Source organism: Kogia breviceps, chromosome 12 (genome assembly GCF_026419965.1).
Source record: "Kogia breviceps isolate mKogBre1 chromosome 12, mKogBre1 haplotype 1, whole genome shotgun sequence".
Classification (NCBI taxonomy): Eukaryota; Metazoa; Chordata; class Mammalia; order Artiodactyla; family Physeteridae; genus Kogia; species Kogia breviceps.
Window position 1 is genome coordinate 59,680,992 of NC_081321.1, and position 25,015 is coordinate 59,706,006.

The following is a 25,015-nucleotide window of genomic DNA, read 5'->3' on the forward strand; positions in this document are numbered from 1 at the left end:
AGTGACCTGGAAGATAAAATAGTGGAAATAACTACTGCAGAGCAGAAGAAAGAAAAAAGAATGAGAAGAACTGAGGACAGTCTCAGAGATCTCTGGGACAACATTAAACGCACCAACATTCGAATCATAGGGGTCCCAGAAGAAGAAGAGAAAAAGAAAGGGACTGAGAAAATATTTGAAGAGATTATAGTTGAAAACTTCCCTAATATAGGAAAGGAAATAGTCAACCAAGTCCAGGAAGCACAGAGAGTCCCATACAGGATAAACCCAAGGATAAACATGCCGAGACACATAATAATCAAACTGTCAAAAATTAAATACAAAGAAAACATATTAAAAGCAGCAAGGGAAAAACAACAAATAACACACAAGGGAATCCCCATAAAGCTAACATCTGATCTTTCAGCAGAAACTCTACAAGCCAGAAGGGAGTGGCAGGACATATTTAAAGTGATGAAGGAAAAAAACCTACAACCAAGACTACTCTACCCAGCAAGGATCTCATTCAGATTTGATGGAGAAATTAAAACCTTTACAGACAAGCAAAAGCTGAGAGAGTACAGCATCACCAAACCAGCTTTACAACAAATGCTAAAGGAACTTCTCTAAGCAAGAAACATAAGAGAAGGAAAAGACCTACAAGAACAACCCGAAACAATTAAGTAAATGGTAATAGGAACGCACATATCAATAATTATCTTAAATGTAAATGGATTAAATGCTCCCACCAAAAGACACAGACTGGCTGAATGGATACAAAAACAGGACCCATATATATGTTGTCTACAAGAGACCCAGTTCAGACCTAGGGACACTTACAGGCTGAAAGTGAGGGGATGGAAAAAGATATTCCATGAAAATGGAAATCAGAAGAAAGCTGGAGTAGCAATTCTCATATCAGACAAAATAGACTTTAAAATAAAAACTATTACAAGAGACAAAGAAGGACACTACATAATGATCAAGGGATCGATCCATGAAGAAGATATAACAATTGTAAATATTTATGCACCCAACATAGGCGCACCTCAATACATAAGGCAAATACTAACAGCCATAAAAGGGGAAATCGACAGTAACACAATCATAGTAGGGGACTTTAACACCCCACTGTCACCAATGGACAGATCATCCAAAATGAAAATAAATAAGGAAACACAAGCTTTAAATGATACATTATACAAGATGGATTTACTTGATATTTATAGGACATTCCATCCAAAAACAACAGAATACACATTTTTCTCAAGTGCCCATGGAACATTCTCCAGGATAGATCATATCTTGGGTCACAAATCTAGCCTTGGCAAATTTAAGAAAATTGAAATCGTATCAAGTATCTTTTCTGACCACAACGCTATGAGACTAGATATCAATTACAGGAAAAGATCTGTAAAAAATACAAACACATGGAGGCTAAACAATACACTACTTAATAACGAAGTGATCACTGAAGAAATCAAAGAGGAAATCAAAAAGTACTTAGAAACAAATGACAATGGAGACACGACGACCCAAAACCTATGGGATACAGCAAAAGCAGTTCTAAGAGGGAAGTTTATAGCAATACAATCATACCTTAAGAAACAGGAAGCATCTCGAATAAACAACTTAACTTTGCACCTAAAGCAATTAGAGAAGGAAGAACAAAAAAAAACCAAATTTAGCAGAAGGAAAGAAATCATAAAGATCAGATCAGAAATTAATGAAAAAGAAATGAAGGAAACAATAGCAAAGATCAATAAAAGTAAAAGCTGGTTCTTTGAGAAGATAAATAAAATTGATAAACCATTAGCCAGACTCATCAAGAAAAAAAGGGAGAAGACTCAAATCAATAGAATTAGAAATGAAAAAAGAGATGTAACAACTGACTCTGCAGAAATACAAAAGATTATTAGAGATTACTACAAGCAACTCTATGGCAATAAAATGGACAACCTGGAAGAAATGGACAAATTCTTAGAAATGCACATCCTGCCAAGACTGAACCAGGAAGAAATAGAAAATATGAACAGACCAATCACAAGCACTGAAATTGAAACTGTGATTCAAAATCTTCCAACAAACAAAAGCCCAGGACCAGATGGCTTCACAGGCGAATTCTATCAAACATTTAGAGAAGAGCTAACACCTATCCTTCTCAAACTCTTCCAAAAGATAGCAGAGGGAGGAACACTCCCAAACTCATTCTACGAGGCCACCATCACCCTGATACCAAAACCAGACAAAGACGTCACAAAGAAAGAAAACTATAGGCCAATATCACTGATGAACATAGATGCAAAAATCCTCAACAAAATACTAGCAAACAGAATCCAACAGCACATTAAAAGGATCATACACCATGATCAAGTGGGGTTTATTCCAGGAATGCAAGGATTCTTCAATATACGCAAATCAATCAATGTGATACACCATATCAACAAACTGAAGGAGAAAAACCATATGATCATCTCAATAGATGCAGAGAAAGCTTTTGACAAAATTCAACACCCATTTATGATAAAAACCCTGCAGAAAGTAGGCATAGAGGGAACTTTCCTCAATATAATAAAGGCAATATATGACAAACCCACAGCCAGCATTGTTCTCAATGGTGAAAAACTGAAACCATTTCCACTAAGATCAGGAACAAGACAAGGTTGCCCACTCTCACCACTCTTATTCAACCTAGTTTTGGAAGTTCTAGCCACAGCAATTAGAGAAAATAAAGAAATAAAAGGAATCCAAATAGGAAAAGAAGAAGTAAAGCTGTGACTGTTTGCAGATGACATGATACTATACATAGAGAATACTAAGGATGCTACCAGAAAACTACTAGAACTAATCAATGAATTTGGTAAAGTAGCAGGATACAAAGTTAATGCACAGAAATCTCTGGCATTCTTATACACTAATGATGAAAAATCTGAGAGTGAAATTAAGAAAACACTCCCATTTACCATTGCAACAAAAAGAATAAAATATCTAGGAATAAACCTACCTAAGGAGACAAAAGACTTGTATGCAGAAAACTATAAGACACGGATGAAAGAAATTAAAGATGATACAAATAGGTGGAGAGATATACCATGTTCCTGGATTGGAAGAATCAACATAGTGAAAATGACTGTATTACCCAAAGCAATATACAGATTCAATGCAATCCCTATCAAATTACCACTGGCATTTTTTACAGATCTAGAAAAAAGAATTTCACAATTTGTATGGAAACACAAAAGACCCCGAATAGCCAAAGCAATCTTGAGAACGAGAAATGGAGCTGGAGGAATCAGGCTCCCTGACTTCAGACTCTACTACAAGGCTACAGTAATCAAGACAATATGGTACTGGCACAAAAACAGAAATATAGATCAATGGAACAGGGTAGAGAGCCCAGAGATAAACCCACACACATATGGTCACCTTATCTTTGATAAAGGAGGGAAGGATATACAGTGGAGAAAAGACAGCCTCTTCAATAAGTGGTGCTGGGAAAACTCGACAGCTACCTGTAGAAGTATGAAATTAGAACACTCCCTAACACCACACACAAAAATAAACTCAAAATGGGTTAAAGACCTAAATGTAAGGCCAGACACTATCAAACTCTTAGAGGAAAACATAGGCAGAACACTCTATGACATCAATCACAGCAAGATCCTTTTTGACCCATCTCCTAGAGAAATGGAAATAAAAACAAAAATAAACAAATGGGATCTAATGAAACTTAAAAGCTTTTGCACAACAAAGGATACCATAAACAAGACCAAAAGACAACCCTCAGAATGGGAGAAAATATTTGCAAATGAAGCAACTGACAAAGGATTAATATCCAAAATTTATAAGCAACTCATGCAGCTCAATAACAAAAAAACAAACAGCCCAATCCAAAAATGGGCAGAAGAACTAAATAGACATTTCTCCAAAGAAGATATACAGATAGCCAACAAACACATGAAAGAATGCTCAACATCATTAATCATTAGAGAAATGCAAATCAAAACTACAATGAGATATCATCTCACACCGGCCAGATTGGCCATCATCAAAAACTCTAGAAACAATAAATGCTGGAGAGGGTGTGGAGAAAAGGGAACACTCTTGCACTGCTGGTGGGAATGTAAAATGATACAGCCACTATGGAGAACAGTATGGAGGTTCCTTAAAAAACTACAAATAGAACTACCATATGACCCAGCAATCCCACTACTGGGCATATACCCTGAGAAAACCATAATTCAAAAAGAGTCATGCACCAAAATGTTTATTGCAGCTCTATTTACGATAGCCAGGACATGGAAGCAACCTAAGTGTCCATCAACAGATGAATGGATAAGGAAGATGTGGCACATATATACAATGGAATATTACTCAGCCATAAAAAGAAATGAAACTGAGTTATTTGTAATGAGGTGGATAGACCTGGAATCTGTCATACAGAGTGAAGTAAGTCAGAAGGATAAAAACAAATACTGTATGCTAACACATATATATGGAATCTAAAAAAAAAAAAAATGTCATGAAGAGATTAGTGGTAGGATGGGAATAAAACACAGACCTACTAGAGCATGGACTTGAGGATATGGGGAGGGGGAAGGGTAAGCTGTGATGATGTGAGAGAGTGGCAGGGACATATACACACTACCAAATGTAAATTAGATAGCTAGTGGGAAGCTGCCGCATAGCACAGGGAGATCACCTCTGTACTTAGTGACCACCTAGAGGGGTGGGATAGGGAGGGTGGGAGGGAGGGTGACAAAAGAGGGAAGAGTTTATGGGAACATATGTATATGTATAACTGATTCACTTTGTTGTAAAAGAGAAACTAACACACTATTGTAAAACAGTTATACTCAAATAAAGATGTTAAAAAAAAAAAGATAATGTCAGGCACTCATACTATTTATTTAGAGAAGATGAATAATTTTCTCTCTAAGCACAAAAAGTTAACTTTAATCCTTATATTCATTTTTAAGGCTATTTAGTACATTAGATAGCTTTGTTATTAGAACTTGTCTTTACCACAATCCCATCAACCTATTATGAAAAGACAAATTAAATATGTCTATTTTAATATTTATTTATGAAACAAAAAGCTGAATTTGGAGCTATTTAAACTGTAATGTCCACTCTTTTTTTCCTTTCAGTTCCAAAGGAAATTACATTACACCTAGTGGACACAATCTGTTTTATTCCATTTCATTACTAAGCTCACTCCACATATTAAATATACCTTCTGTAGTGACTGTGATACTTTTCTTCAAATAGATTCTTGTTTATATTTGTTGGACATGAGTTCTTTTGAAGACATATGTATTTACCATTTTTAAATTATATTTTCTATTGAAACGTAGTAGAAATACAATATTATGTTAGTTTCAGGTATACTATATAATGATTTGACACTTGCATACATTATGAAATGATCACCATGATAAGTCTAGTAAACGTCTGCCCCCATACGCAGTTAGTAGAGTATTATTGACCATATTCCTTATGCTGCCTATTTACTATTTTAATATTTCTATTTCCAGCTAAGGAACTTCATGAAGAGCTATGATGGAGTAGCTGCTGCCTCTTTCTCAAGAGCCGTGGAAACTGTCGAAGCCAATGTACGCTGGAAAATGCTTTATCAAGATGAGCTTTTCCAATGGTTAGGAAAAGCTCTGAGACACTAATGTGTGTCTCTTAAAAACAATTCGACTCAGAATTTTGTGAGAAGACTTGCTTTGTGTGGAATGAGGAAAATGGCCAGATTTTCAGTGTTAACGTGTGGAAGGGAATTTTTTTTTTTTAATTTTTGGTTTGGGGGGATTTTTTTGTTTCATTCATTCTGTTTTGTCTCTCTACTGGGTGTTCTTCTCTAAAGAAACTCTTGCAAGTGCAACTAGCCGTGACTGCTTCAGCTATACATTCCTCACTGTACAGGACAAAATATGATAGTGGTGCATGTTGACGTTGCAGTCAGTATGGAAAAAACATATTCAGAATATTTTGTGCATGGTTGTATGGTCCTGCCTGTGTTCTAGCATGCTTATTTAAAATGTCCAAATATGTGAATATTTGTTACATTGGGATTGACATTATGCAAAAGCACAAAGATTATCTGTGACAATCAGTGATGCAATGAAAGAAAAACTAAAACGGAATTATATTCTTAGTCCTGGGCAATGTGAGAAGTGAAATAGCCCTTTAAGTGATTGGCGTCACTTATTTCAGCACTTGGATTGTCTTGCAATGATTATTGTACTGCTAACTCATTTTCTTTGAGTTAAAGCTGTGTATACATTAAAAAACGCATATAGATAGTGTATGCATATGTATATGTACATAGGGAGGCCCCATATGTATATAGTATGTTGTACACTGCATTTGTGCAAAGACTCTCTTCAGCTCAAAGAAAATTTATCTCTTTTTATAAACTTATGCAAACTTTGAAAAGGCTTCAAATAATTTATCTCAACACTATCCTTCCTGACAATTTCCTGACTAAATTTCTCAACTGTTATAGATTTTTTTCATCTACTTCCTGAATGGTCTATTCTATACATAAAAATGAATTTAAACAAAATTTATGTACAAACGCTCTTCTAATTTTCCTATGTGGCAACCTCACATCATAAATATAGATTCTGTCATCATTTTGGTCCAGTTTCCTATTGGATAAAACAGTTATGTATACTTAATGATGATCAGTGCTGAGAAAGTGTTTCTTTTCCATCTTCTTTGTTTCTCCATCTCATGTTGGGTGGTGCAGAGAGTTAAAAACTCTTCCTGTGTGTTGATCTTTGTGTCTGTGTGAATCTAATCTCCCATTAAGCGACCATACCTCAAATGGATTCTTATGACCTTTGATGCCAGGTGTGCCATTCATTAAGATGAAAAGTTTCTTTTCTTCAGCAAAGCTTTTCCCTTAGTATTGACATCTCTGTTCTACCTGGGAATTTTTAATAGTCTTTCCCTGGCTGTATTATGGAACACAAGTGTTTTTAAATGGTATTCTCATGCAGTAGGCCAGCTCTCCAAACATTGCTTATTTAGATGCTCAAAAATGAACATATTTTAAGTTTACCATTATGAAATGCCGATACAACTAACTGTACATAAGCCAAATGTTTGTGGACCACTTTATGTTTTCCTGAGGTTTTCCGCTCCTTTACATCTTCTTGCAAATCATTGAAGGAAATGTTCTAACTCTAATAGTCACTGAACATTGGGGGAAAAAGTAGGTATTTTAGAAACTGGAGCCATAGATTTATTATAGGTTTGTAGTAAAGAAGAACAATTTAATAATCCATAGAACAAGTATCACCTAAGGTTGAATTTTATCTTTTTAGCAATTAACATCTATTACTCATACCTAAATTTTTCAGCCCTTCAATTAATATATGAATTTTAGATACTCTATGTGTTGTTAATAACACAGAGTAATGCTTAGTATAAAATCTAAAAGTCATGCCACCTATCTGAAGTGATGAAATTTAATATAATTTCAAATATGTGTGAAACCCTTAAGGGGTAAGTTCTGAAACATAACAATAATAAAGATCACACTGTCATGCAGGTTCAAAACATGTACTGTATCACCTTTGGATTCATGTAATAGAAAAGATAAAAAATTAGAGGTGGATGTCTTGTTTTGTGTCATGAATTACTGAAAACTCTTAATAGTTGTGACATTCTTTTGAATGAAATCACCATTTCGAGCTTTGAATTAGAAGGGCTTTTATAGTTCTTTTTTCCTCTGCACTGTTAATAATCTTAATCCTCTTTCAGTATTTTAGTGGCCTTGAACAACTGGTTTAGCTATGATGTCAAATCCTAAGTGTATAATTATGTGCAATGTTCAATACCTCATATAATACTTGTTGAACAGTATAGTGGTATCAATGGCATTGAGATGGAATTTTTGTTCTACATATTTTTCAATAATGTATCCTTTCCAATGTTGAAGATTATGTCAGGCATTAACATTTTTTAGTTGTTTAAATAAGTAATATTTTCAAAATAATAAAATGACCAATGACATCTCTTGGAATATTCTGTAAAATGTAGTTAAGTTATAAAATTCTATTTTCTACATAGAGTTTTTATCTTTTTTCTCTTCTTTGTCTGTTTTCCAAATCATATACATGCATGAAATAACAAATAGTTGAAAGTGTCCAAAATCTAGGCTTAAAAAATTACTGTGCCATTATATGTACAACAGCAAAACTTGGTTTCAATTAGGAAGGACTAAATATTTACTGAATATTTAGTAAATACTCTGAAACATTAAATATCTCTAGGTAACCTGTAAATAAAAAGTTTTCCCCATTTTTACACATTTTCCCTTAAAATTTTCCTATAATCTTTGAAGTTTTTTTACATATGCAAGCACAAGCTCTAAGGCTAATATCTACAATGCTAGGTTTATTCTTCAGTTTCAATAACATGGATTTTACCTGGGAGTTAAACTCACTTTGGTTTACATTATTGCTAGGATAATTATATCATAGGACTGAGATTTTTTTGATAGTGCAACTTACAAATATTATAACAGTAAAATCTTACAAGGTTCCTAAGATTAAACCATATATTTATAAACTGCATTTAATTTTCAAAGAACTTTTACATATGCTGTTTCGCTTGACACCTTTCAAAAACATAATAAATTATATTAGCCCTAATAGTCTGATGAGAAAACTGAGACTCAGAGTAGCAACATGAACCTTTTAAAATTACATCATTGTTGTTTTGGGAACAATTACAATAACTTGAGCTCTTCAAGAAAACCTTCCTACAACTAAAATAGAAAGATGTTTGAAATACCTCTATCAGTTGCATTAATTGGAGATTTCCCAAATACCAGAAGCAATATCAAAATACTGATTAAATATATCTACAATAATTACATTATTTTTTAAAGTCTGTGTTTCTAGTTTGCATAATGTCAAACAACCGGAAGAAATGTTAATCAGCATTCACTTTGGTCAGCGTGAATAGCCAAATATTGGGACAAAAAATACAGCCCATTGATAATAGTTTTCTTTTTTAAAATATTTTGGTGAATATTATTTAAATATGACCTTAAAATACTGACAATTTGCTTTATTTTCCACACAGATTTCTCTGATAAACTTTGTAGTAACAGATGGTCAGACCACAGATAAAATGATGTCCATTTAAATCAGTGAAGGTAATATTCAGTAAATGTTTATAAATCTGTGCAGACTAAGTTATGCAAAAACCATTTTCATGCAACTGTAGTACTATATCAGATGCAGTAAAGGGATTCCTAAAGAAGTTTACAATAATATATTTAATTCAAATCTACTGGCTATTAAATTTTAAGGAATTTTTTCTAAGAAGTCAGAAACCTAAAATAGTTTAATTATTCTTCTCAATATACCCATGAAGTAACCACATATACTTTATTAAAGAATAAGCTCATATAATGGGAAATTAGGATTCCCACACCTGTTTTTTTTCCTTTATCAGAGACCATAGCTGAATTATTATCATTTGACACTGCTAATTATGTACTGACAGAATTTAATTTAACATAGTTATTGAGCACCTTTTATTTCACGAAGCACTTTTTGAGAGGAAAGGAAGGTATGAACAAGGCTTAAAGGAATTTACATCACAATAAATGAAACAAACATAGAGAAATAATGAACCAATAAGGGCAACATGAAAGATAATTACTACAAAAAAGGAACTAAATAATTTTTAGGTATAGATAATATTAGGCATTATTTTTGTATACTCATTCTCAAAATATTTGTCGTACTTCAGGATAATTCTCACTGTTTGTTTCACAGCACTTAATTGTGTAACATTTAGAAAGTATAATAAAACCACATAGTTTAAACTTTTATAGTTGGAATATAAATTAGAATAGAATTTATCTTTAAGAAAAGTTGTTTGAGCATATTAATAATATCGGCAGTTGTGGAAAAATGTTTAACCTATTTATGTAAAAGTAGCTCAAGTTTTCTAAAACGGTTTTAGCATACTGTTTGTATATTCACAATGTGTTAATTTTAAATTAATCATATGTTTTTAAAAACAGGTTCAACAATTCTTATACAGTACTAGGCAATAATGTATTTGTTCAAAATAGTATATGTGAACTTTTGAGTATGAAAGTGTTATTGCAAAATATCTTGGAATTCCAAAATTTAATTACATAAGAGTAACTTTCAGTTCAATTGCTTTGAATTAATAAGGTCTTTTTATAATTAAAATATTGGGTTGGCCCAAAAGTTCGTTCGGGTTTTTCCATAAGCTTGAAAAACCTGAACAAACTTTTTGGCTAACTCAGTATTCTGTTTAATATGCATTGTTTATGTTCAGAAAAAATCAAACAAAAGTATACTCTAGTAGCTTTTATTTCGATTTTATTTTATGAAATTTTACTTCAAAGTCTAGAAAAAATTGTCTTAAATATTGAAAATAAACAGTTGGGGAAAATATATGTTCTAACTTTATGTATACTGTATGTGAATTTTATTTTTAAAATAGGTTTTTCACAAATAGCCCTACTGGTAGGCAGTATAATTTTACCCAGATTTTGAAAACATAACACTTTACAGGATTTTATGTTGAATATTTAGTACTTTAAGGATAGTACATTGAAGATGTTTATCTTTTGCACATTCCCAGTTCATGTACCAATCCACTAAGAAAAAAGAAAGACCCATTCTTCATTTCAATCAGAATTAATTTTTTGTGCTATATTAGTTAAATGAGTTATAATATCGGGAAAGTACAAAAACTTGAGTGCCTCCTAAATGCTGGGCATTGTGTAGGTATCATCTCATTTAATAACCCTGTGAAATACCATCAGTTCCAAATCATCAGTGAGGAGACAGAAGCTAAGAGTTGTAATGAGCTTGTGTAACTGGTGGTAGGTTTTGGCGAGAATTCAAAAATCTGCAAACCCAAGCCTTATAGGGCTTAAATTAGTCCTTAATCTGCCTACATGCCTGAAAACATAATGATTATCCATACAGACCAGTCTCTGTAGAAGATTTGAATAGATACTTAGCTTACTTTTTCATTGTCATTGGCTAATTTGAGAAAAATGTTAATTAGTACATTTTGGTTTACTACTCATTTCTGAACAAGGTTACTTCATATGGCCTATAAAACTTTTCATCAAAGTGTTTTACATTAATGTGTTGTGTAGTGGGTTTTAAGCTGTTACAAGTAATTAAGAGATAGTCCAGCCAACGAGCCATGAAAGATAAGAGAAAAGAGAAGATGGATTGCAAACCTCTTCACCAGTGGACCAAAAGATAAAGTTAAATCTCTACCCTGCATATGGAGGAGACCTATTAGTTTAGCCAGAACTTTCCTTTTGCTTAGCAATGAGGTCAGAGAAATATTTCTCTCTCTCTGCTTAGAACCATATAGATGGACTGCAGCTCCTTAATTTACTTGAAGTTACATTTTCCATTGGCCTCCTCTGTGTAGTTACAGTTAACTACTTTGACCTACCTCTGCACAGGTCAACTTGGTTCTAATCGCATACATTTTTATTATGTCATGTAAGTAATTGAAAGAGTGAAATGTTTTATAGCAAATATTACAGTAAAGAACATTTGCCTTGAATGTGCAGTGTGTTTGCTTTTTTTAAAAAATACATCTTTTTTGCAGTATAATTGCTTCACAATGGTGTGTTAGTTTCTGTTGTACAACAAAGTGAATCAACCACATGCATATATGTCCATATCCCCTCCCTCTTGAGCTTCCCTCCCTATCCCACCCCTCTTGGTCATCGCAAAGCACTGAGCTGATCTCCCTGTACTATGCGGCTGCTTCCCACTAGCTATCTATTTTACGTTTGGTAGTGTATATGTCGATGCTACTCTCACTTCACCCCAGCTTCCCCCTCCTCCCATGTCCTCAAGTCCATTCTCTATGTCTACATCTTTATTCCTGCCCTGCCACTAGGTATCAGTACCTTTTTTTTTTTTTTTTTTTTTAGATTCCATATATATATGCGTTAGCATACAGTATTTTGTTTTTCTCTTTCTGACTTACTTCACTCTGTATGATAGACTCTAGGTCCATCCACCTCACTACAAATAACTCAATTTCATTTCTTTTTATGGCTGAGTAATATTCCATTGTATATATGTGCCACATCTTCTTTAGCCATTCATCTGTCGGGCACTTAGGTTGCTTCCATATCCTGGCTATTGTAAATAGTGCTGCAATGGACATTGTGGTGCATGTCTCTTTTTGAACTATGGTTTTCTCAGGGTATATGCCCAGTAGTGGGATTGCTAGGTCATATGGTAGTTCTATTTTTAGTTTTTTAAGGAACCTCCATACTGTTCTCCATAGTGGCTGTATCAATTTATATTCCCACCAACAGTGCAGGAGGGTTCCCTTTTCACCACAACCTTCCCAGCATTTATTGTTTCTAGATTTTTTGATAATGGCCATTCTGACCAGTGATACTTCATTGTAGTTTTGATTTGCATTTCTCTAGTAATTAGTGATGCTGAGCAGCTTTTCGTGTGCCTTTTGGCCATCTGTATGTCTTCTTTGGGGAAATGACTATTTAGGTCTTCTGCCCATTTGTTAATTAGGTTGTTTGTTTTTTCTTGATATTGAGCTCCATGAGCTGTTTGTATATTTTGGAGATTAATCTTTTGTCCATTGTTTCATTTACAAGTATTTTCTCCCATTCTGAGGGTTGTCTTTTCCTCTTGTTTATGGTTTCCTTTGCTGTGCAAAAGCTTTTAGGTTTAATTAGGTGCCATTTGTTTATTTTTATTTTCATTACTCTAGGAGGCGGATCAAAAGAGATCTTGCTGTGGTTTATGTCAAAGAGTGTTTTTCCTATGTTTTCCTCTAAGAGTTTTATAATGTCCATTCTTACATTTAGGTCTTTAATTCATTTTGAGTTTATTTTTGTGTATGGTGTTAGCTAGTGTTCTAATTTCATTCTTTTACTTGTAGCTGTCCAGCTTTCCAAGCACCACTTATTGAAGAGGCTGTCTTTTCTCCATTGTATGTTCTTGCCTCCTTTGTCGTAAATTAGGTGACTATATGTGTGTGAGTTTATCTCTGGGCTTTCTATCCTGTACCATTGATCTATATTTCTGTTTTTGTGCCAGTACCATACTGTCTTGATTACTGTAGTTTTGTTTACTTTCTAAGTTAATCATTCAGTCACTCTCCTTTTAACCCCAACAAGGTTCACAATATTACTTTTGCTCTTGTTCACTATTCTGTTCCCACTTTCACATAACTTATGACCTACTGGGTGAAAACATTCATTATTAATTTTTTGCTACTCAGTTTCATTTTTAAAAGGTTTATTATCTGTCACTTAAGTACAAAAAATGTTTCAAGTGAATGTTGTATTTCTACCCTTTAAAATATTGTATAATAGTAATCTCACATTATTTTTTAAATGCTACCTGTGCATTGCCATATATGAATATACTTGCCATTTATCTTTGCTGTATTTTAGTCCCTTTACATTTTGATAGCTTTTTAAAACAGACCAAAACTATAAAACTAAAACACAGTAGGACTATGAAGCTTGTGCACTGTCCACTTACTTGAAGTAAGAAGAGAAATTCTGCCTTTGAGTTTTCATAATTGGCTTTCCGGACACCATTGAATTCATCAGATAATCTTTTAAAAATATTATGTGGACTATTTCTAATGAACTTGAATTTATTCAGCAACAAAGTTTATTTTCCTAGAGCCATTCTCCAAATGAAGACTTATTTAAAATATGCCAAATGGAAGCAGTTTTTTTCATTTCTAATATTTTATGATTTAGGAATTAAAAAGTAACTTTTCTTTTAGTAAATATGATTACTAAAGCATTTACCAAATAACTTTGTGTTAGTTTAGCAGGTTAATGTTTTCTATGGTATGCCTTTAAAATTATTCAGTAAAAATTCAATCAGTATGTGTTCAACATGGAGTTTTTATTCCATTATAATCAAGCACGGACAAAGCGGATTTTTCTAAGTGAGAAAATTTGTCTTCTGTATTTTAAGCAGAACAAATTTGAATTTTGCCTCTGATAATAAAATTTTGAACAGTAATGTGTAATTCATCACTGTCTTAATTTTCTGACATGTTCAGATAAGGCCAAGATAAATAATATCTTCTGCTTTTTAAAATTATGCTTCTGTTTTTACTTGAGAACCAATTTTTAAAATTCTGAGTAGACACACTGTAGAGGTCCATGAAAAAAGAAAAAAATTACTTTCTTTTTTGACGAGGACTTTTTCAAAACTATATACATGCTGAAGCTGAAATAAAGAAGTACGTATTTGTGCTATACTGTAAGAAGGAAAAAAATACCAATTCAGTCTCCTTTCCTAATTATATGCCTTTAGAATAAATGAAATGATCTGCACTTTGGGAAAAGTGATTTCACCTGAAATGCATTTTCAGATTGCTTTTTAATAGGTTTTCACGTTCTATAGACTGTCAAGTTCCCTGAATTTCAAGAACAGTTTTCAATAACAACAGGACTATAAAATATATATAATCAGGGTGCATAAGTAGTACTCAAAGTATAGTTTTCCAATGTCTCTGGGTTTTTCTCTTTCTAAGGATTGTTCAGAGAACATTAGACTTGCCTCTGCATAGCCACCCATTTGAGCCTTACCCATGGTACTTTATTCAGCTGTAGGAAATTCTCCTCCGCCATGAGCATGGGAATAAGAAATGGACGGCCTTCCAAGCCAGAATCAAGAATATTCCTATTAGGATTGTGGCCAGTGTCCACATATATTGGAGATATATAGATGCATATGTATGTACATATCTCATATATAGATATCATATATACATTTATATCTTATATCTATACCCATATAGTCTATTTATTTCTTTGTCAAATGATTGTTTTCTGCAGAACAATCACATAAATCAGAAAATGGCTATTGCAAAATATAAATTGGGGGAGTAGAGCATGGCTACCATCATTTGAAGAGGCTGTCAAATGACATTAAATTATACAGGCACAATAACAAGAATTCCCTCCTACAATCCTGAGGGAGCTTATTAAGAAAACAATTCTGCTTGGCCCCCAACTCTAGTGATTCTGTCTTAGTGTTGGCTGGGATATGGTCATCTGCATTTTGAATAAGGACTGCAGTTGGTTCCATCTACACTAGAGGCCATCCATCTAGACCACACTTTAAGAAACACTGGGTAGGAACAGTGGTTCTCTGCCCTGACTTTACATTAGACTCAACTGAAATAGCTTTTCAAACATACTTATGCCTGGGCCACACTTCAATTAAAGAAGACTCTCTGGCATGAAGTATCTGCATCAGCATCTTTTAAAGCCCCCAGAATGATTATAATACACAGTCATCATGGTCAAGAACCTCTGGGCAGCACATACTAAATTGAACATTACATAGCGTAAGCAATAGTTACAGAATGTTACTGAAAGTACCTGTTTTTTTTAGACATCTAAGAATTTCTTACTGTTGTTTAACATCCTTTGAATATAGAAATGCAAAATGTGTTTTCAGTTAGCTTAATTGTGAAAGGCGAATAGGAGGCTTGAACAACTGACCTTAGGACTATAACATGTCACTGACACAACGCAGGAAGCTGTTTCCCTGCCATCCACCTAGATGCCTCATTTTCCCTGTATTCTGACATTGACATTCTCCTGTCACCCACTTTGTCTTACGTCATTTTCTCTATAGTCAGTTTATTGAGTCTCTGTAGTCTTGTGACTCTGTAGTCTTGTGACCATATCTACCATTATCAGCAACAACAATTTTTCAACTTTTATTTTGCTTTGAAATTGGCAGGACGTTCCAGCAAATGACTGCACCTTTGCTCTGCTGAATAGAACAATGTTTTTTTTTGCTGCCCATTTCGCAAGTGCCTAAAATTGGAGGTCAGGCCTGATTCATGGGTTAAAATCGTTACATCAGGGAGATAAACACATCATAAGCTATTATTATAAACTGTTATCCTCTGAAATATTATTCTTTTTTCTAGTTCTTTTCCAGTTTCTTTTACTCTCCCTTCTCTTTCTCTTTCTCATTGTGACCTGCCTGCTGAACACTGAGCCTTTTTCGGCAGCAGGCGCTTATTTTCCCTTGACACGGAAAAGAGAATAGTGAAAGTTTGGAGCTCTTTCTATATCAGTGTGCATAATAGAAAGTGACATGTGTTCTTGAGATTGTGAAACAAGACCCAAAGGGCATCTGGGTAGATTGAATCTGCTTAGGTGTGTTCATTCGTCAATCCTTTAGTTCCTGGCTTCCCTTGGGTTGTTGAAATTTGTTTTCCTTTCCTGAATTATCTAGCTAATTACAGATTTCAGAATACAAGCAATTCATTTTTTTCACTAAAAAGGGAACTAGAAACATTGTCACCTCTGGAACATTTTAGCAAGCTGGTAGAGGGTGAATAATTTAATTGGAGAACTCTTGAGCCATGTGTGGCCAAAAAAAGTCTTGAATCCCCTCTATCCTGCTTTTGCTAGTTTTTTCATTCTCCATCATTTACCCTGTAGGCTGTTATCTCCATACGATTTCATATTGAACCCATTTTTCATGGGGAAAAGAAATTTTGTTGTAGAGTAAGATCTTCCAAGTTAGTAGGTTTTTATTAAGTTATTAGGATTATAATTTGCACAATGATGAACTTCACTGAGACATTTATGACAAATTCAGGCCTACCTCAGAACTTCAACAACTGCCTGCTGGGTAAAGTATAAGAGGGAACTGCTTAATTAGCAAAGATCTATGTAGAAGTCCTAAAGCTAAAGCTTAACAGGAATGGCTTCAATGTAACATTACTAGGTGGACATACAGCAAAATTTAGCACCAAAAAGGGATTAGAAAGTAGGACTGGAAAGTAGGCTTGCTATATTTAAGATGGGGGTGGACTTCAGAAGACACAGAATAAGCAAAATGCAGCAGGTGCCTAAAGGACTACAGTTAAGTATGTCGTGAATATATTATACAAATAACAGTTATTCTGGTACTTGGATCACCTAAATATATTCCAGTGATATGTGAGTGAAAAAAATAGAGTAAAATAAATGGAATGTTTCATATAATAAACACAGGTTCCAAAATAAATAGTAATTTCAATCCTGTTCAGATTACAAAGTAAGAGCAAGAATTGTCCAGTGTTGAGCTGTTTGAAGTTGTGTGTGTGTGTGTGTGTGTGTGTGTGTGTGTGTGTGTGTGTGTGTGTGTGTTTTGGATGAAGGAGAAGAGTGAGGAGAGTTGAGAGCAGATGACAGAACTTTTAACCAAGCATATTTCCACATTTAAAAAGTGAAATTATAGTCCCATACTACATATTCAAATCATTTTCCAATCATTTAGACTCAAATTATTCAATTTTCTAGTTTGGAAGTTCTCATCTTGTTGCATATGAGAAAATTCCTGGTGACTTAAAGGAGAGATAGATTAAAGTGTGATTTTATTACTTTAGGTTCAATAGAAAGTATGTGTGTTTCTAGAGCCATCAAGTAACATTCATTAGATATCTGGGTACATAGATACTCATAGCTGGGTGTTCTCTTGAGTAGTTGAAATACCAAAACGAAATACTAAAACCTAACTTTGGCTAAATGAAACTGGAAAAAATCAAGCTGCCCTTTCTGGTTAGTAATAAGATACAGGAACTCTAATGTTAGAGGTGATATATGGACGTTTGCTTGTTTTGTCACAAATTCATTTTAAAATAAGAGTTCCCATGTGTTAAGTTTCTAGTCATTCTCAATTACTTGAAAAAAAACTTGAATGAAACTAAATGCTTTGTCTGACTTTCGTGTGCAAATTTTTTATTTGCTTTGACTATGGACACTTACCATAATATTTATCATCATTTGAGAGGTTTGATTTTGTAATACAAACCTTGTACAGATTGGCCAAACTGCAAGAATAGAGCAAAATATCTCTTGCCATGCTTTAATTACTGTACTTCTAGTAATGCCTAAATATGTAGTTTTCTTATAAAGATCCGCTTGATCCACATAGCTCTTAGTTTTTTAAAGGTCCATAGTTTGCATACTGCTAAGAGAAATCTCAATTAAATATTGGCTATTTTTTTGTACCTAAGTCAAATTAATATTTTGGTTCTTGTTAAACTTTGTTATGTGAGAATTTTGGGATTCTGATATTGTTATCCACTATAACTTTTCTCTATGTACGTATAGGGTGACACCTTTGTCTTTTTTTTTTTTTTTTTTTTTTTTTTGCGGTACGTGGGCCTCTCACTGTTGTGGCCTCTCCCGTTGCAGAGCACAGGCTCCAGACACGCAGGCTCAGCGGCCATGGCTCACAGGCCTAGCCGCTCCGCGGCATGTGGGATCCTCCCGGACCGGGGCACGAACCCGTGTCCCCTGCATTGGCAGGCGGACTCTCAACCACTGCGCCACCAGGGAAGCCCTTTGTCTTCATTTAAATCATGAGATGAGACTGTGTGGTGTTGTTTTTTTTTTCCCCAGGTATCATTCTGTCAGGAGATCTGATAATAACCAGCACTTTCTCACTTAGACGTGTAGAACCCTTGGTTAGTCTATGTTTATGTGGGACTTCTTTGGGGAGAACTCTGCCTATAGACAATGCACTGCCTTCTTCAGAGGTCATTAAAGTTGTTAAAATACGATGGTTACAGAACCCTACGCTCCTATGTTTCTGACAACTCCACTTTACCTGCCTCAGAAACATTAAAACGGCAGCTACCAACATACCATAGAGCCAATAACTATTTTTACTCTAATATCTTGCTAAAGCTTTATGAAGTGGTATAGGGTAGATGTTTTTCTCTCTCGTTTTCAAACACACCTGAATAAAATCAATTGGAAATCTTATAATCTATATTAGGCATTGATGTATTCACAGCTACATTTTTGGGGTCATTTTGAAATCTCTCTCCTCTGAACAGATTCTCTCTTTAGTGTATATAGTTCTTATTGACTATACCATCCATTTCACACTTCTTTGATATTTTATATCAATGTATTTTATCTCACAATGAGATTATACATTCTTCAAAGATGGAGATGATTTTATTTTAATTTCTTGACAGCAACTTCAAATATAATAAATTTTCAATCACATTTTCTTGATTGAGAACAACCTAAGTGCCAATATAGAAACCAATGACTTTCCAGTATAGGCACACAGCAAGAAGTGTTTGGAGGACTTAGAGGCATAACTAGAATAAAAAGTGTTGATCATTTTAAAGTATTGCAAAACTAAAGCTTGAAAGCTCACTCCATTCTTTGAATTTGTTCAAAAATATCACTTCAGAGGGACACTTGTGATCGACTTTGACCCTCTTGGTAGAGAAAATAGAAGAACAGAAGGATAATAAGATGCTATTTCATAACACATCTATTACAGTAATTCATTTATAGTATGGAACATTTGCCAATGATAAATGCATGTTACTGTGGTGCAATTATGAATGTACCTTGGCTTTTCAACAATAAACCTGCCAAAAGGTTGCAAAATTCACAAGGAAGAAATTTTAGTTGAAGAGCTGAACTAACCAAGAATTATAATTTTTTTAAAAAGTGTCTGTATTTTTAAAAGAGATTTTTGTTCACTGCTAAAGTTAAATCTGTAATAACACAGCACACTTTTCGTAATCTATGAACGTCACATACACTTGACTTTGCATGCATGCTGCCTTCTCAAATTATCTTCTTATAGAAAATATTTGCAGTATTAACTTATTACCACAGAGAGTGAATCTATCCCAGAAAATGGTGCCATTTATGTCTTTGAAATTCCTTGTAAGATCATGGATTGGACTGGGAAAATTGTGTCAAGCTTTTATTCCTTGATATTTTAGTAGGAAATGGAGATGAAGGTGAATTATATGATTGTCTGATTCACATGCCACCGCTATGCTTCATATGTTACTAAATGATAAAAGCCTAAGCTACAATCACTATGGAGCGAATGAATGGTGAATTTTTATTGACCTACTGTGCACTCAAACCTATATTAGATACTAGGCTGACATTAAAGTAATATAACGCATAGGTCTTTGCCTAGAAGAAATTTTTGTGATTGGACAAATGACAATTATGGATAAAACAGAATATCATAAAAGAATATAGGAAAACATATAATACACATTTTAGGTTACTTTTAAGAAAAGGGAAAGTTGGATATGGACTGAACTTTTAGGAAAGATTGTGAAGTCTGTGGAGTTGGGGAAGATTACTGATCATTCTGTGGTTTCACTGAGAGAAAAATTAAGACTTGGGTGTGGGGAGGAGGGTAAAGTGAATATTTAATGGAGGGAAAAGTTAAATACAACCTTGAAGATCTCTCATGTTCATCCTTTTTATCCACCCAAGTTAGAGAAGATTATCTGATGAAAACAAACAATTTCTATTTTGATGACTTTTTCAGATGTAGCAATTATTATGGGAGGAACCTGAGATATAGAACAAATGGTTTCTTAAGATTGTGGGTGGGCTTCCCTGGTGGCGCAGTGGTTGAGAGTCCGCCTGCCGATGCAGGAGACACGGGTTCGTGCCCCGGTCCGGGAAGATCCCACATGCCGCGGAGCGGCTGGGCCTGTGAGCCATGGCCGCTGAGCCTGCACGTCCGGAGCCTGTGCTCCGCAATGGGAGAGGCCACAACAGTGAGACGCCCGTGTACCGAAAAAAAAAAAAAAAAAAAAAATGTGGTATATGGTAAGAAATGAGAACCAAGGAATAAATTATATGCCAAAGGCAAACGGAAAAATCTTGAATTAAGGCAAAGGTCTTTTTCAACAGACCAAAGGGAATCATTGCACATAATTCAAATTGGTCTGTAGGAAGTTTGAACTATATGCAAAGCATGGAGAAACTGACTAAAGGCAAGGCAAACATAGGAAACTCAGATTCACAGAGTTAGGATTATTCTTATATAGTCAGCCCCCTAAAACATGCGGTGTTGATCTATGGAAGAAATTCAATTACAGCATTCATTCCAATTTGTTTCTTAATGAGCTTTCATGTAACATCCAAAGCATAAGCCCAGGTGATTTATTATTGAACACTCTAGAAGAAAAATTACAATTTTAATCACTTAAATTATATAAATAATTGAAAAAATCATGAAATGGAAATTTAAGGGATTATACATGCATTTGTTTATTTTCCTTCCTTCTATATACTTCCATCACCCACAATCTTTTTGTGTGTGTGTGGTACACAGGCCTCTCACTGCTGTGGCCTCTCCCACCGTGGAGCACAGGCTCCGGACGCGCAGGCTCAGCGGCCATGGCTCACGGGCCCAGCCGCTCCGCGGCATGTGGGATCTTCCCGGACCGGGGCACGAACCTGTGTCCCCTGCATCGGCAGGCGGACTCTCAACCACTGCACCACCAGGGAAGCCCCTATATGCCACATTTTAACCATAGTGTTCCTGATTCTTTTGCAAGCTTTTTGTGATGATGGGCACTTAGAAAGTTCTCATCTGGTGGAGGCTGGATGTTTACCAACTATATAATGTTTTTCCTTGAGTTCTAGCCCCACCTCTGCTGCTTTAGCCATATGCCAACACAGATAAGGAGTGCTAGGGTCTTCTTTGGGGGGAAGAGGTCATCAATAGGACATGACACCTTTGAGCTGGACCCAGGCAGCTGGGTCCAGCTGCCTGGGTCCAGCTGGATCCAGCTGGGTCCCCCCCCTCCCCTTCCTTAAAACGTGTGTCCAGCCTCTCATTCCCAAACTAGGAGCCGTTCTAAGGATGAAGCCTTGAAAGCATAAGGTGTTGTTGAGACCATCTGGACTGGATACATGACTGAATCCAGTTAAGTTATATAAATGTCTATATACAATTTTGAGATTCTGGCAGGAGGTTGTGGAGACCTGCTCATCTTGCAGCCACCCAAGATAAACCTCGTCAATAAGTTCCATTGCTTTTTCTGGAGTAGTCTGTCTCTTTCTTCAGTCTCTCCTTGCCCTATGTGTACAGGGGCCAGTTTCAGATCTCAGCCGGGGAACTCTCCAGTTTGTGAGCCAACATTTTCTCCAACATTTTCTGTTGTGTGAGGATAGATAATATGCAAAGTGGGGATGAGAGGGAGAGTAAAATGTAAATAAAGGAATCTGAGCTTATGTCCAAAGATACAGGACATAGGGAACTCCCAATCACTTGCAGCTGGACACAGGAGAAAACTAGTTGACCTCCCCACCCTCTGCCTACCATGCCAATCGTCAGTGCATGTTTATGAAAACTGCCCATTGATTGGAGGAACAAGTTGAGCCAGCTGGCTCCAGCAAACTAGGGCAGTTAGAGCCGGCCCGCAGAAAACCAGTACCCTGTGTCGTTCCAACAGGAGCGCATCACCTCACTCACTTTCCTTGCGAGTTCCCTGAGATGCCTTTCCCTTGGGAGTTCTGTAGCTGTTTAAATGAGCTCACCTGGCAATGTGAGGACCTCTTATTAATATTTTACATACTCTTCATCAACTTTTAGGCAATTTAGGGTTAATTTAGGGGTAGTGATATTAAATGTGTTCTATTGCTGACCTCCAAGTTTCTCCATTTTCTAGAACTGCTCATGGAAACCATTGTTATTTTAATAAGCTAATTGGGGTGGAGAAAGGGATTCCAAAGCCCCCCCCCCCCCCCCCCCCCCCCCCCGCCGCTCCGTAGAGGTCAGTTAATACATCAGACCTTTCTATCTCCTCATTTATTCTAGCATTCCTTTAATTTGAATTCTTTCTCCTTTCATCACTGCCTTCTCAATGCTATTTATCTTTTAAGGCTCTAACCGTGCATTCGCATGGTTCTTGGGCCATTTTCATCTAAATCACCCAGGGTGCTAGTTAGAAATGCAGACTGATTATATGAATCAGAATCTCTAGGGATGGTCCAGAAATATAAATTTTAACAAGCTCCCCAGGCATCTTTTATGAATGCGGAAGTTTGAGAAACACTGTTCTATTCAAACACCGTGAAGTTATTCTCATTCCCCTGGAAAACCAATGCTCTTTCTCTGTCTTTGGAATTTCTGAAAAAGTTAGTTTTTATGCCCTTCCTAGAGTATTTATAATATTCTGTCTTATATTATAATTTGTCATAACATTATGATCTGTGCACTGGTTTTATTCCCTCTATTATAAGTATAAACTCCTTACAGGCTATGCCTGTGTATCTCTGGAGCATCTGGCATGGAGCTTTGCTTCTAGCAGATGCTCAATTCTTATCTCTAAGAATGCATGAAATGTTACCTCCAGGCCTTTCCCCTCCTCTTCTGTCAATGCACTGTGAACATAAGCTACAGTGCAACTCCAAAATGCTTATACCATATTAAAATAAATGAACTGCTTAGAAAACCTTTTGCTTGAACTAAGCTTAGTTCACAGAATTTAGTCCCAGATAAATACTTGACTCAGGCTTTTTTGTTCTCCGTAAATCTCCTTATCAGCAGAAGGTTTATTTTTGAAACTCATGGCTCAATATAGTGAAAAGTAGTCACTTGAATCAAGAACTAAAGAACGATTCATGGCTCAGGTCATAAAAATTATCTATATGTCTGTCACTGGTGAATCATTTATGATGTCCTCACTACAGTTTGAATTTTCAGAAGGTTAACTTTGGATATGCATTTTTAGAGTGCGTGTGTTTACTTAGAATATGTCAAGCTATGAAAAGGGCATTTTCTTAAAACACCACTGTTTAACTTCTACAAAATCCAAGCCAATGAAGAAAGCATATTCAAATCAAAGATCGGAAGCATGGCTTGAACTTCAATTATTTAGCTACAATTATGATGAGAGTGTTCCTTGATATTTGGTTTTCTTGAAATCAGGATATAACCTAACCACTTCAAACATGTGTTGTTATAGATTTAAAATGACCTGAATGATTTGTTTTGCTTTCTAATACTGAATAGACATGATGATTTTTCTTATTTTTTACAAGCCAGGTAAAAGCCAGTAAAACTCACACTCGAAATATAATCGAGCTACTTATTTAAAAGAAAAACTATGGTAATCATTTTGCAACATATACATGAATCAGGCATTACATTGTACACCTTAAACGTACACACATTTATATGCTTATATCTCAATAAAGCTGTGAAAAAGGAAAGAGAATGGGTTTCTCTAAGCTTGCTGTAAGTATTGTTAGGAGCTTTATCAGCATTCAATACTACATTTAAAGAATGCACTAAGTAAATATTAGTAAAATTACATTAATAAATTACACTAGAGTCGACATCTAAACAACATTCATCAAAAAAAGGATATCGCAAATACTTTTATAGAAGTAGAGTAGATACACTTGAATGTTTTATAGATGCATGCCTTTCTCAAATGATAGGGCAGGAAAACATTTTAGGGAGAAAACATTTCAGGCAAGAAAACTTTACAAAAGTCCAAGGCTCAAATAAAAGGTGAATGTAATATTTTGAACTTAAAAGTCACTTATTAGCATGCTATCAAAAAGTAACAGAAATGCAGAGAAATAAACTGTCAAATGTTAGCAAGAGCACATTTTAGAAATACAAAAACTCCCACAATCAGGTATCGTCTGAACAATTCCAAAGAAGCTGACTCTCTCCTGGTCACCTCAACTGGTTACTTTCTCTGACCCAAAGACCAGTGTTCTCTATCCAAACTTATCTGGATCGTTTGCATGTCCCAGGTCTAAATCGGGGCTGAATTCCTAAAGAAATTTTCCAAGTGCATCTTTTTGCTTTCCATCTTCTCCCCGCCTCTTCTCCAATTCTAAGTTTCCATCCTACACACCTGCTAAAATGACTCTTTTCAAACAGTTTTCACCAAGTCACTCCTCTGCTTGATAATTTAGAGTGATTTTCCATAACTTGTTATATAAAATCCTAACTTGCCTTGCACTGACATCTATCACTAACTGGACTGCCCCTTCCTCCAGCCAAACAAATATTCATCACTCTCAGGAACATGTGCGTCTCTATATCATTCATAACCTGCTTAGTATTTTTAGGAAAATCCTGAAAGGTTTTTGAAAAAGACTACCGGATGCGCTTTCAATGGAATACTGGATGTTATCTAGGGTACTTTTCAGGGA

General features: G+C 35.2%; 1 protein-coding gene across 1 annotated transcript in view; it reads left to right on the forward strand.

Annotated features, from left to right (window-relative positions):
* TRHDE (thyrotropin releasing hormone degrading enzyme) overlaps nt 1–8,065 on the forward strand; it is a 430,192-nt gene extending 422,127 nt beyond the window's left edge. The window contains exon 19 of the mRNA XM_059082402.2: nt 5,517–8,065. Coding sequence (XP_058938385.1) covers nt 5,517–5,660 — 144 coding nt within the window. The 3' untranslated portion in view covers nt 5,661–8,065. The remainder of the gene's footprint in view (nt 1–5,516) is intronic.
* Nucleotides 8,066–25,015: the final 16,950 nt, after the last annotated feature.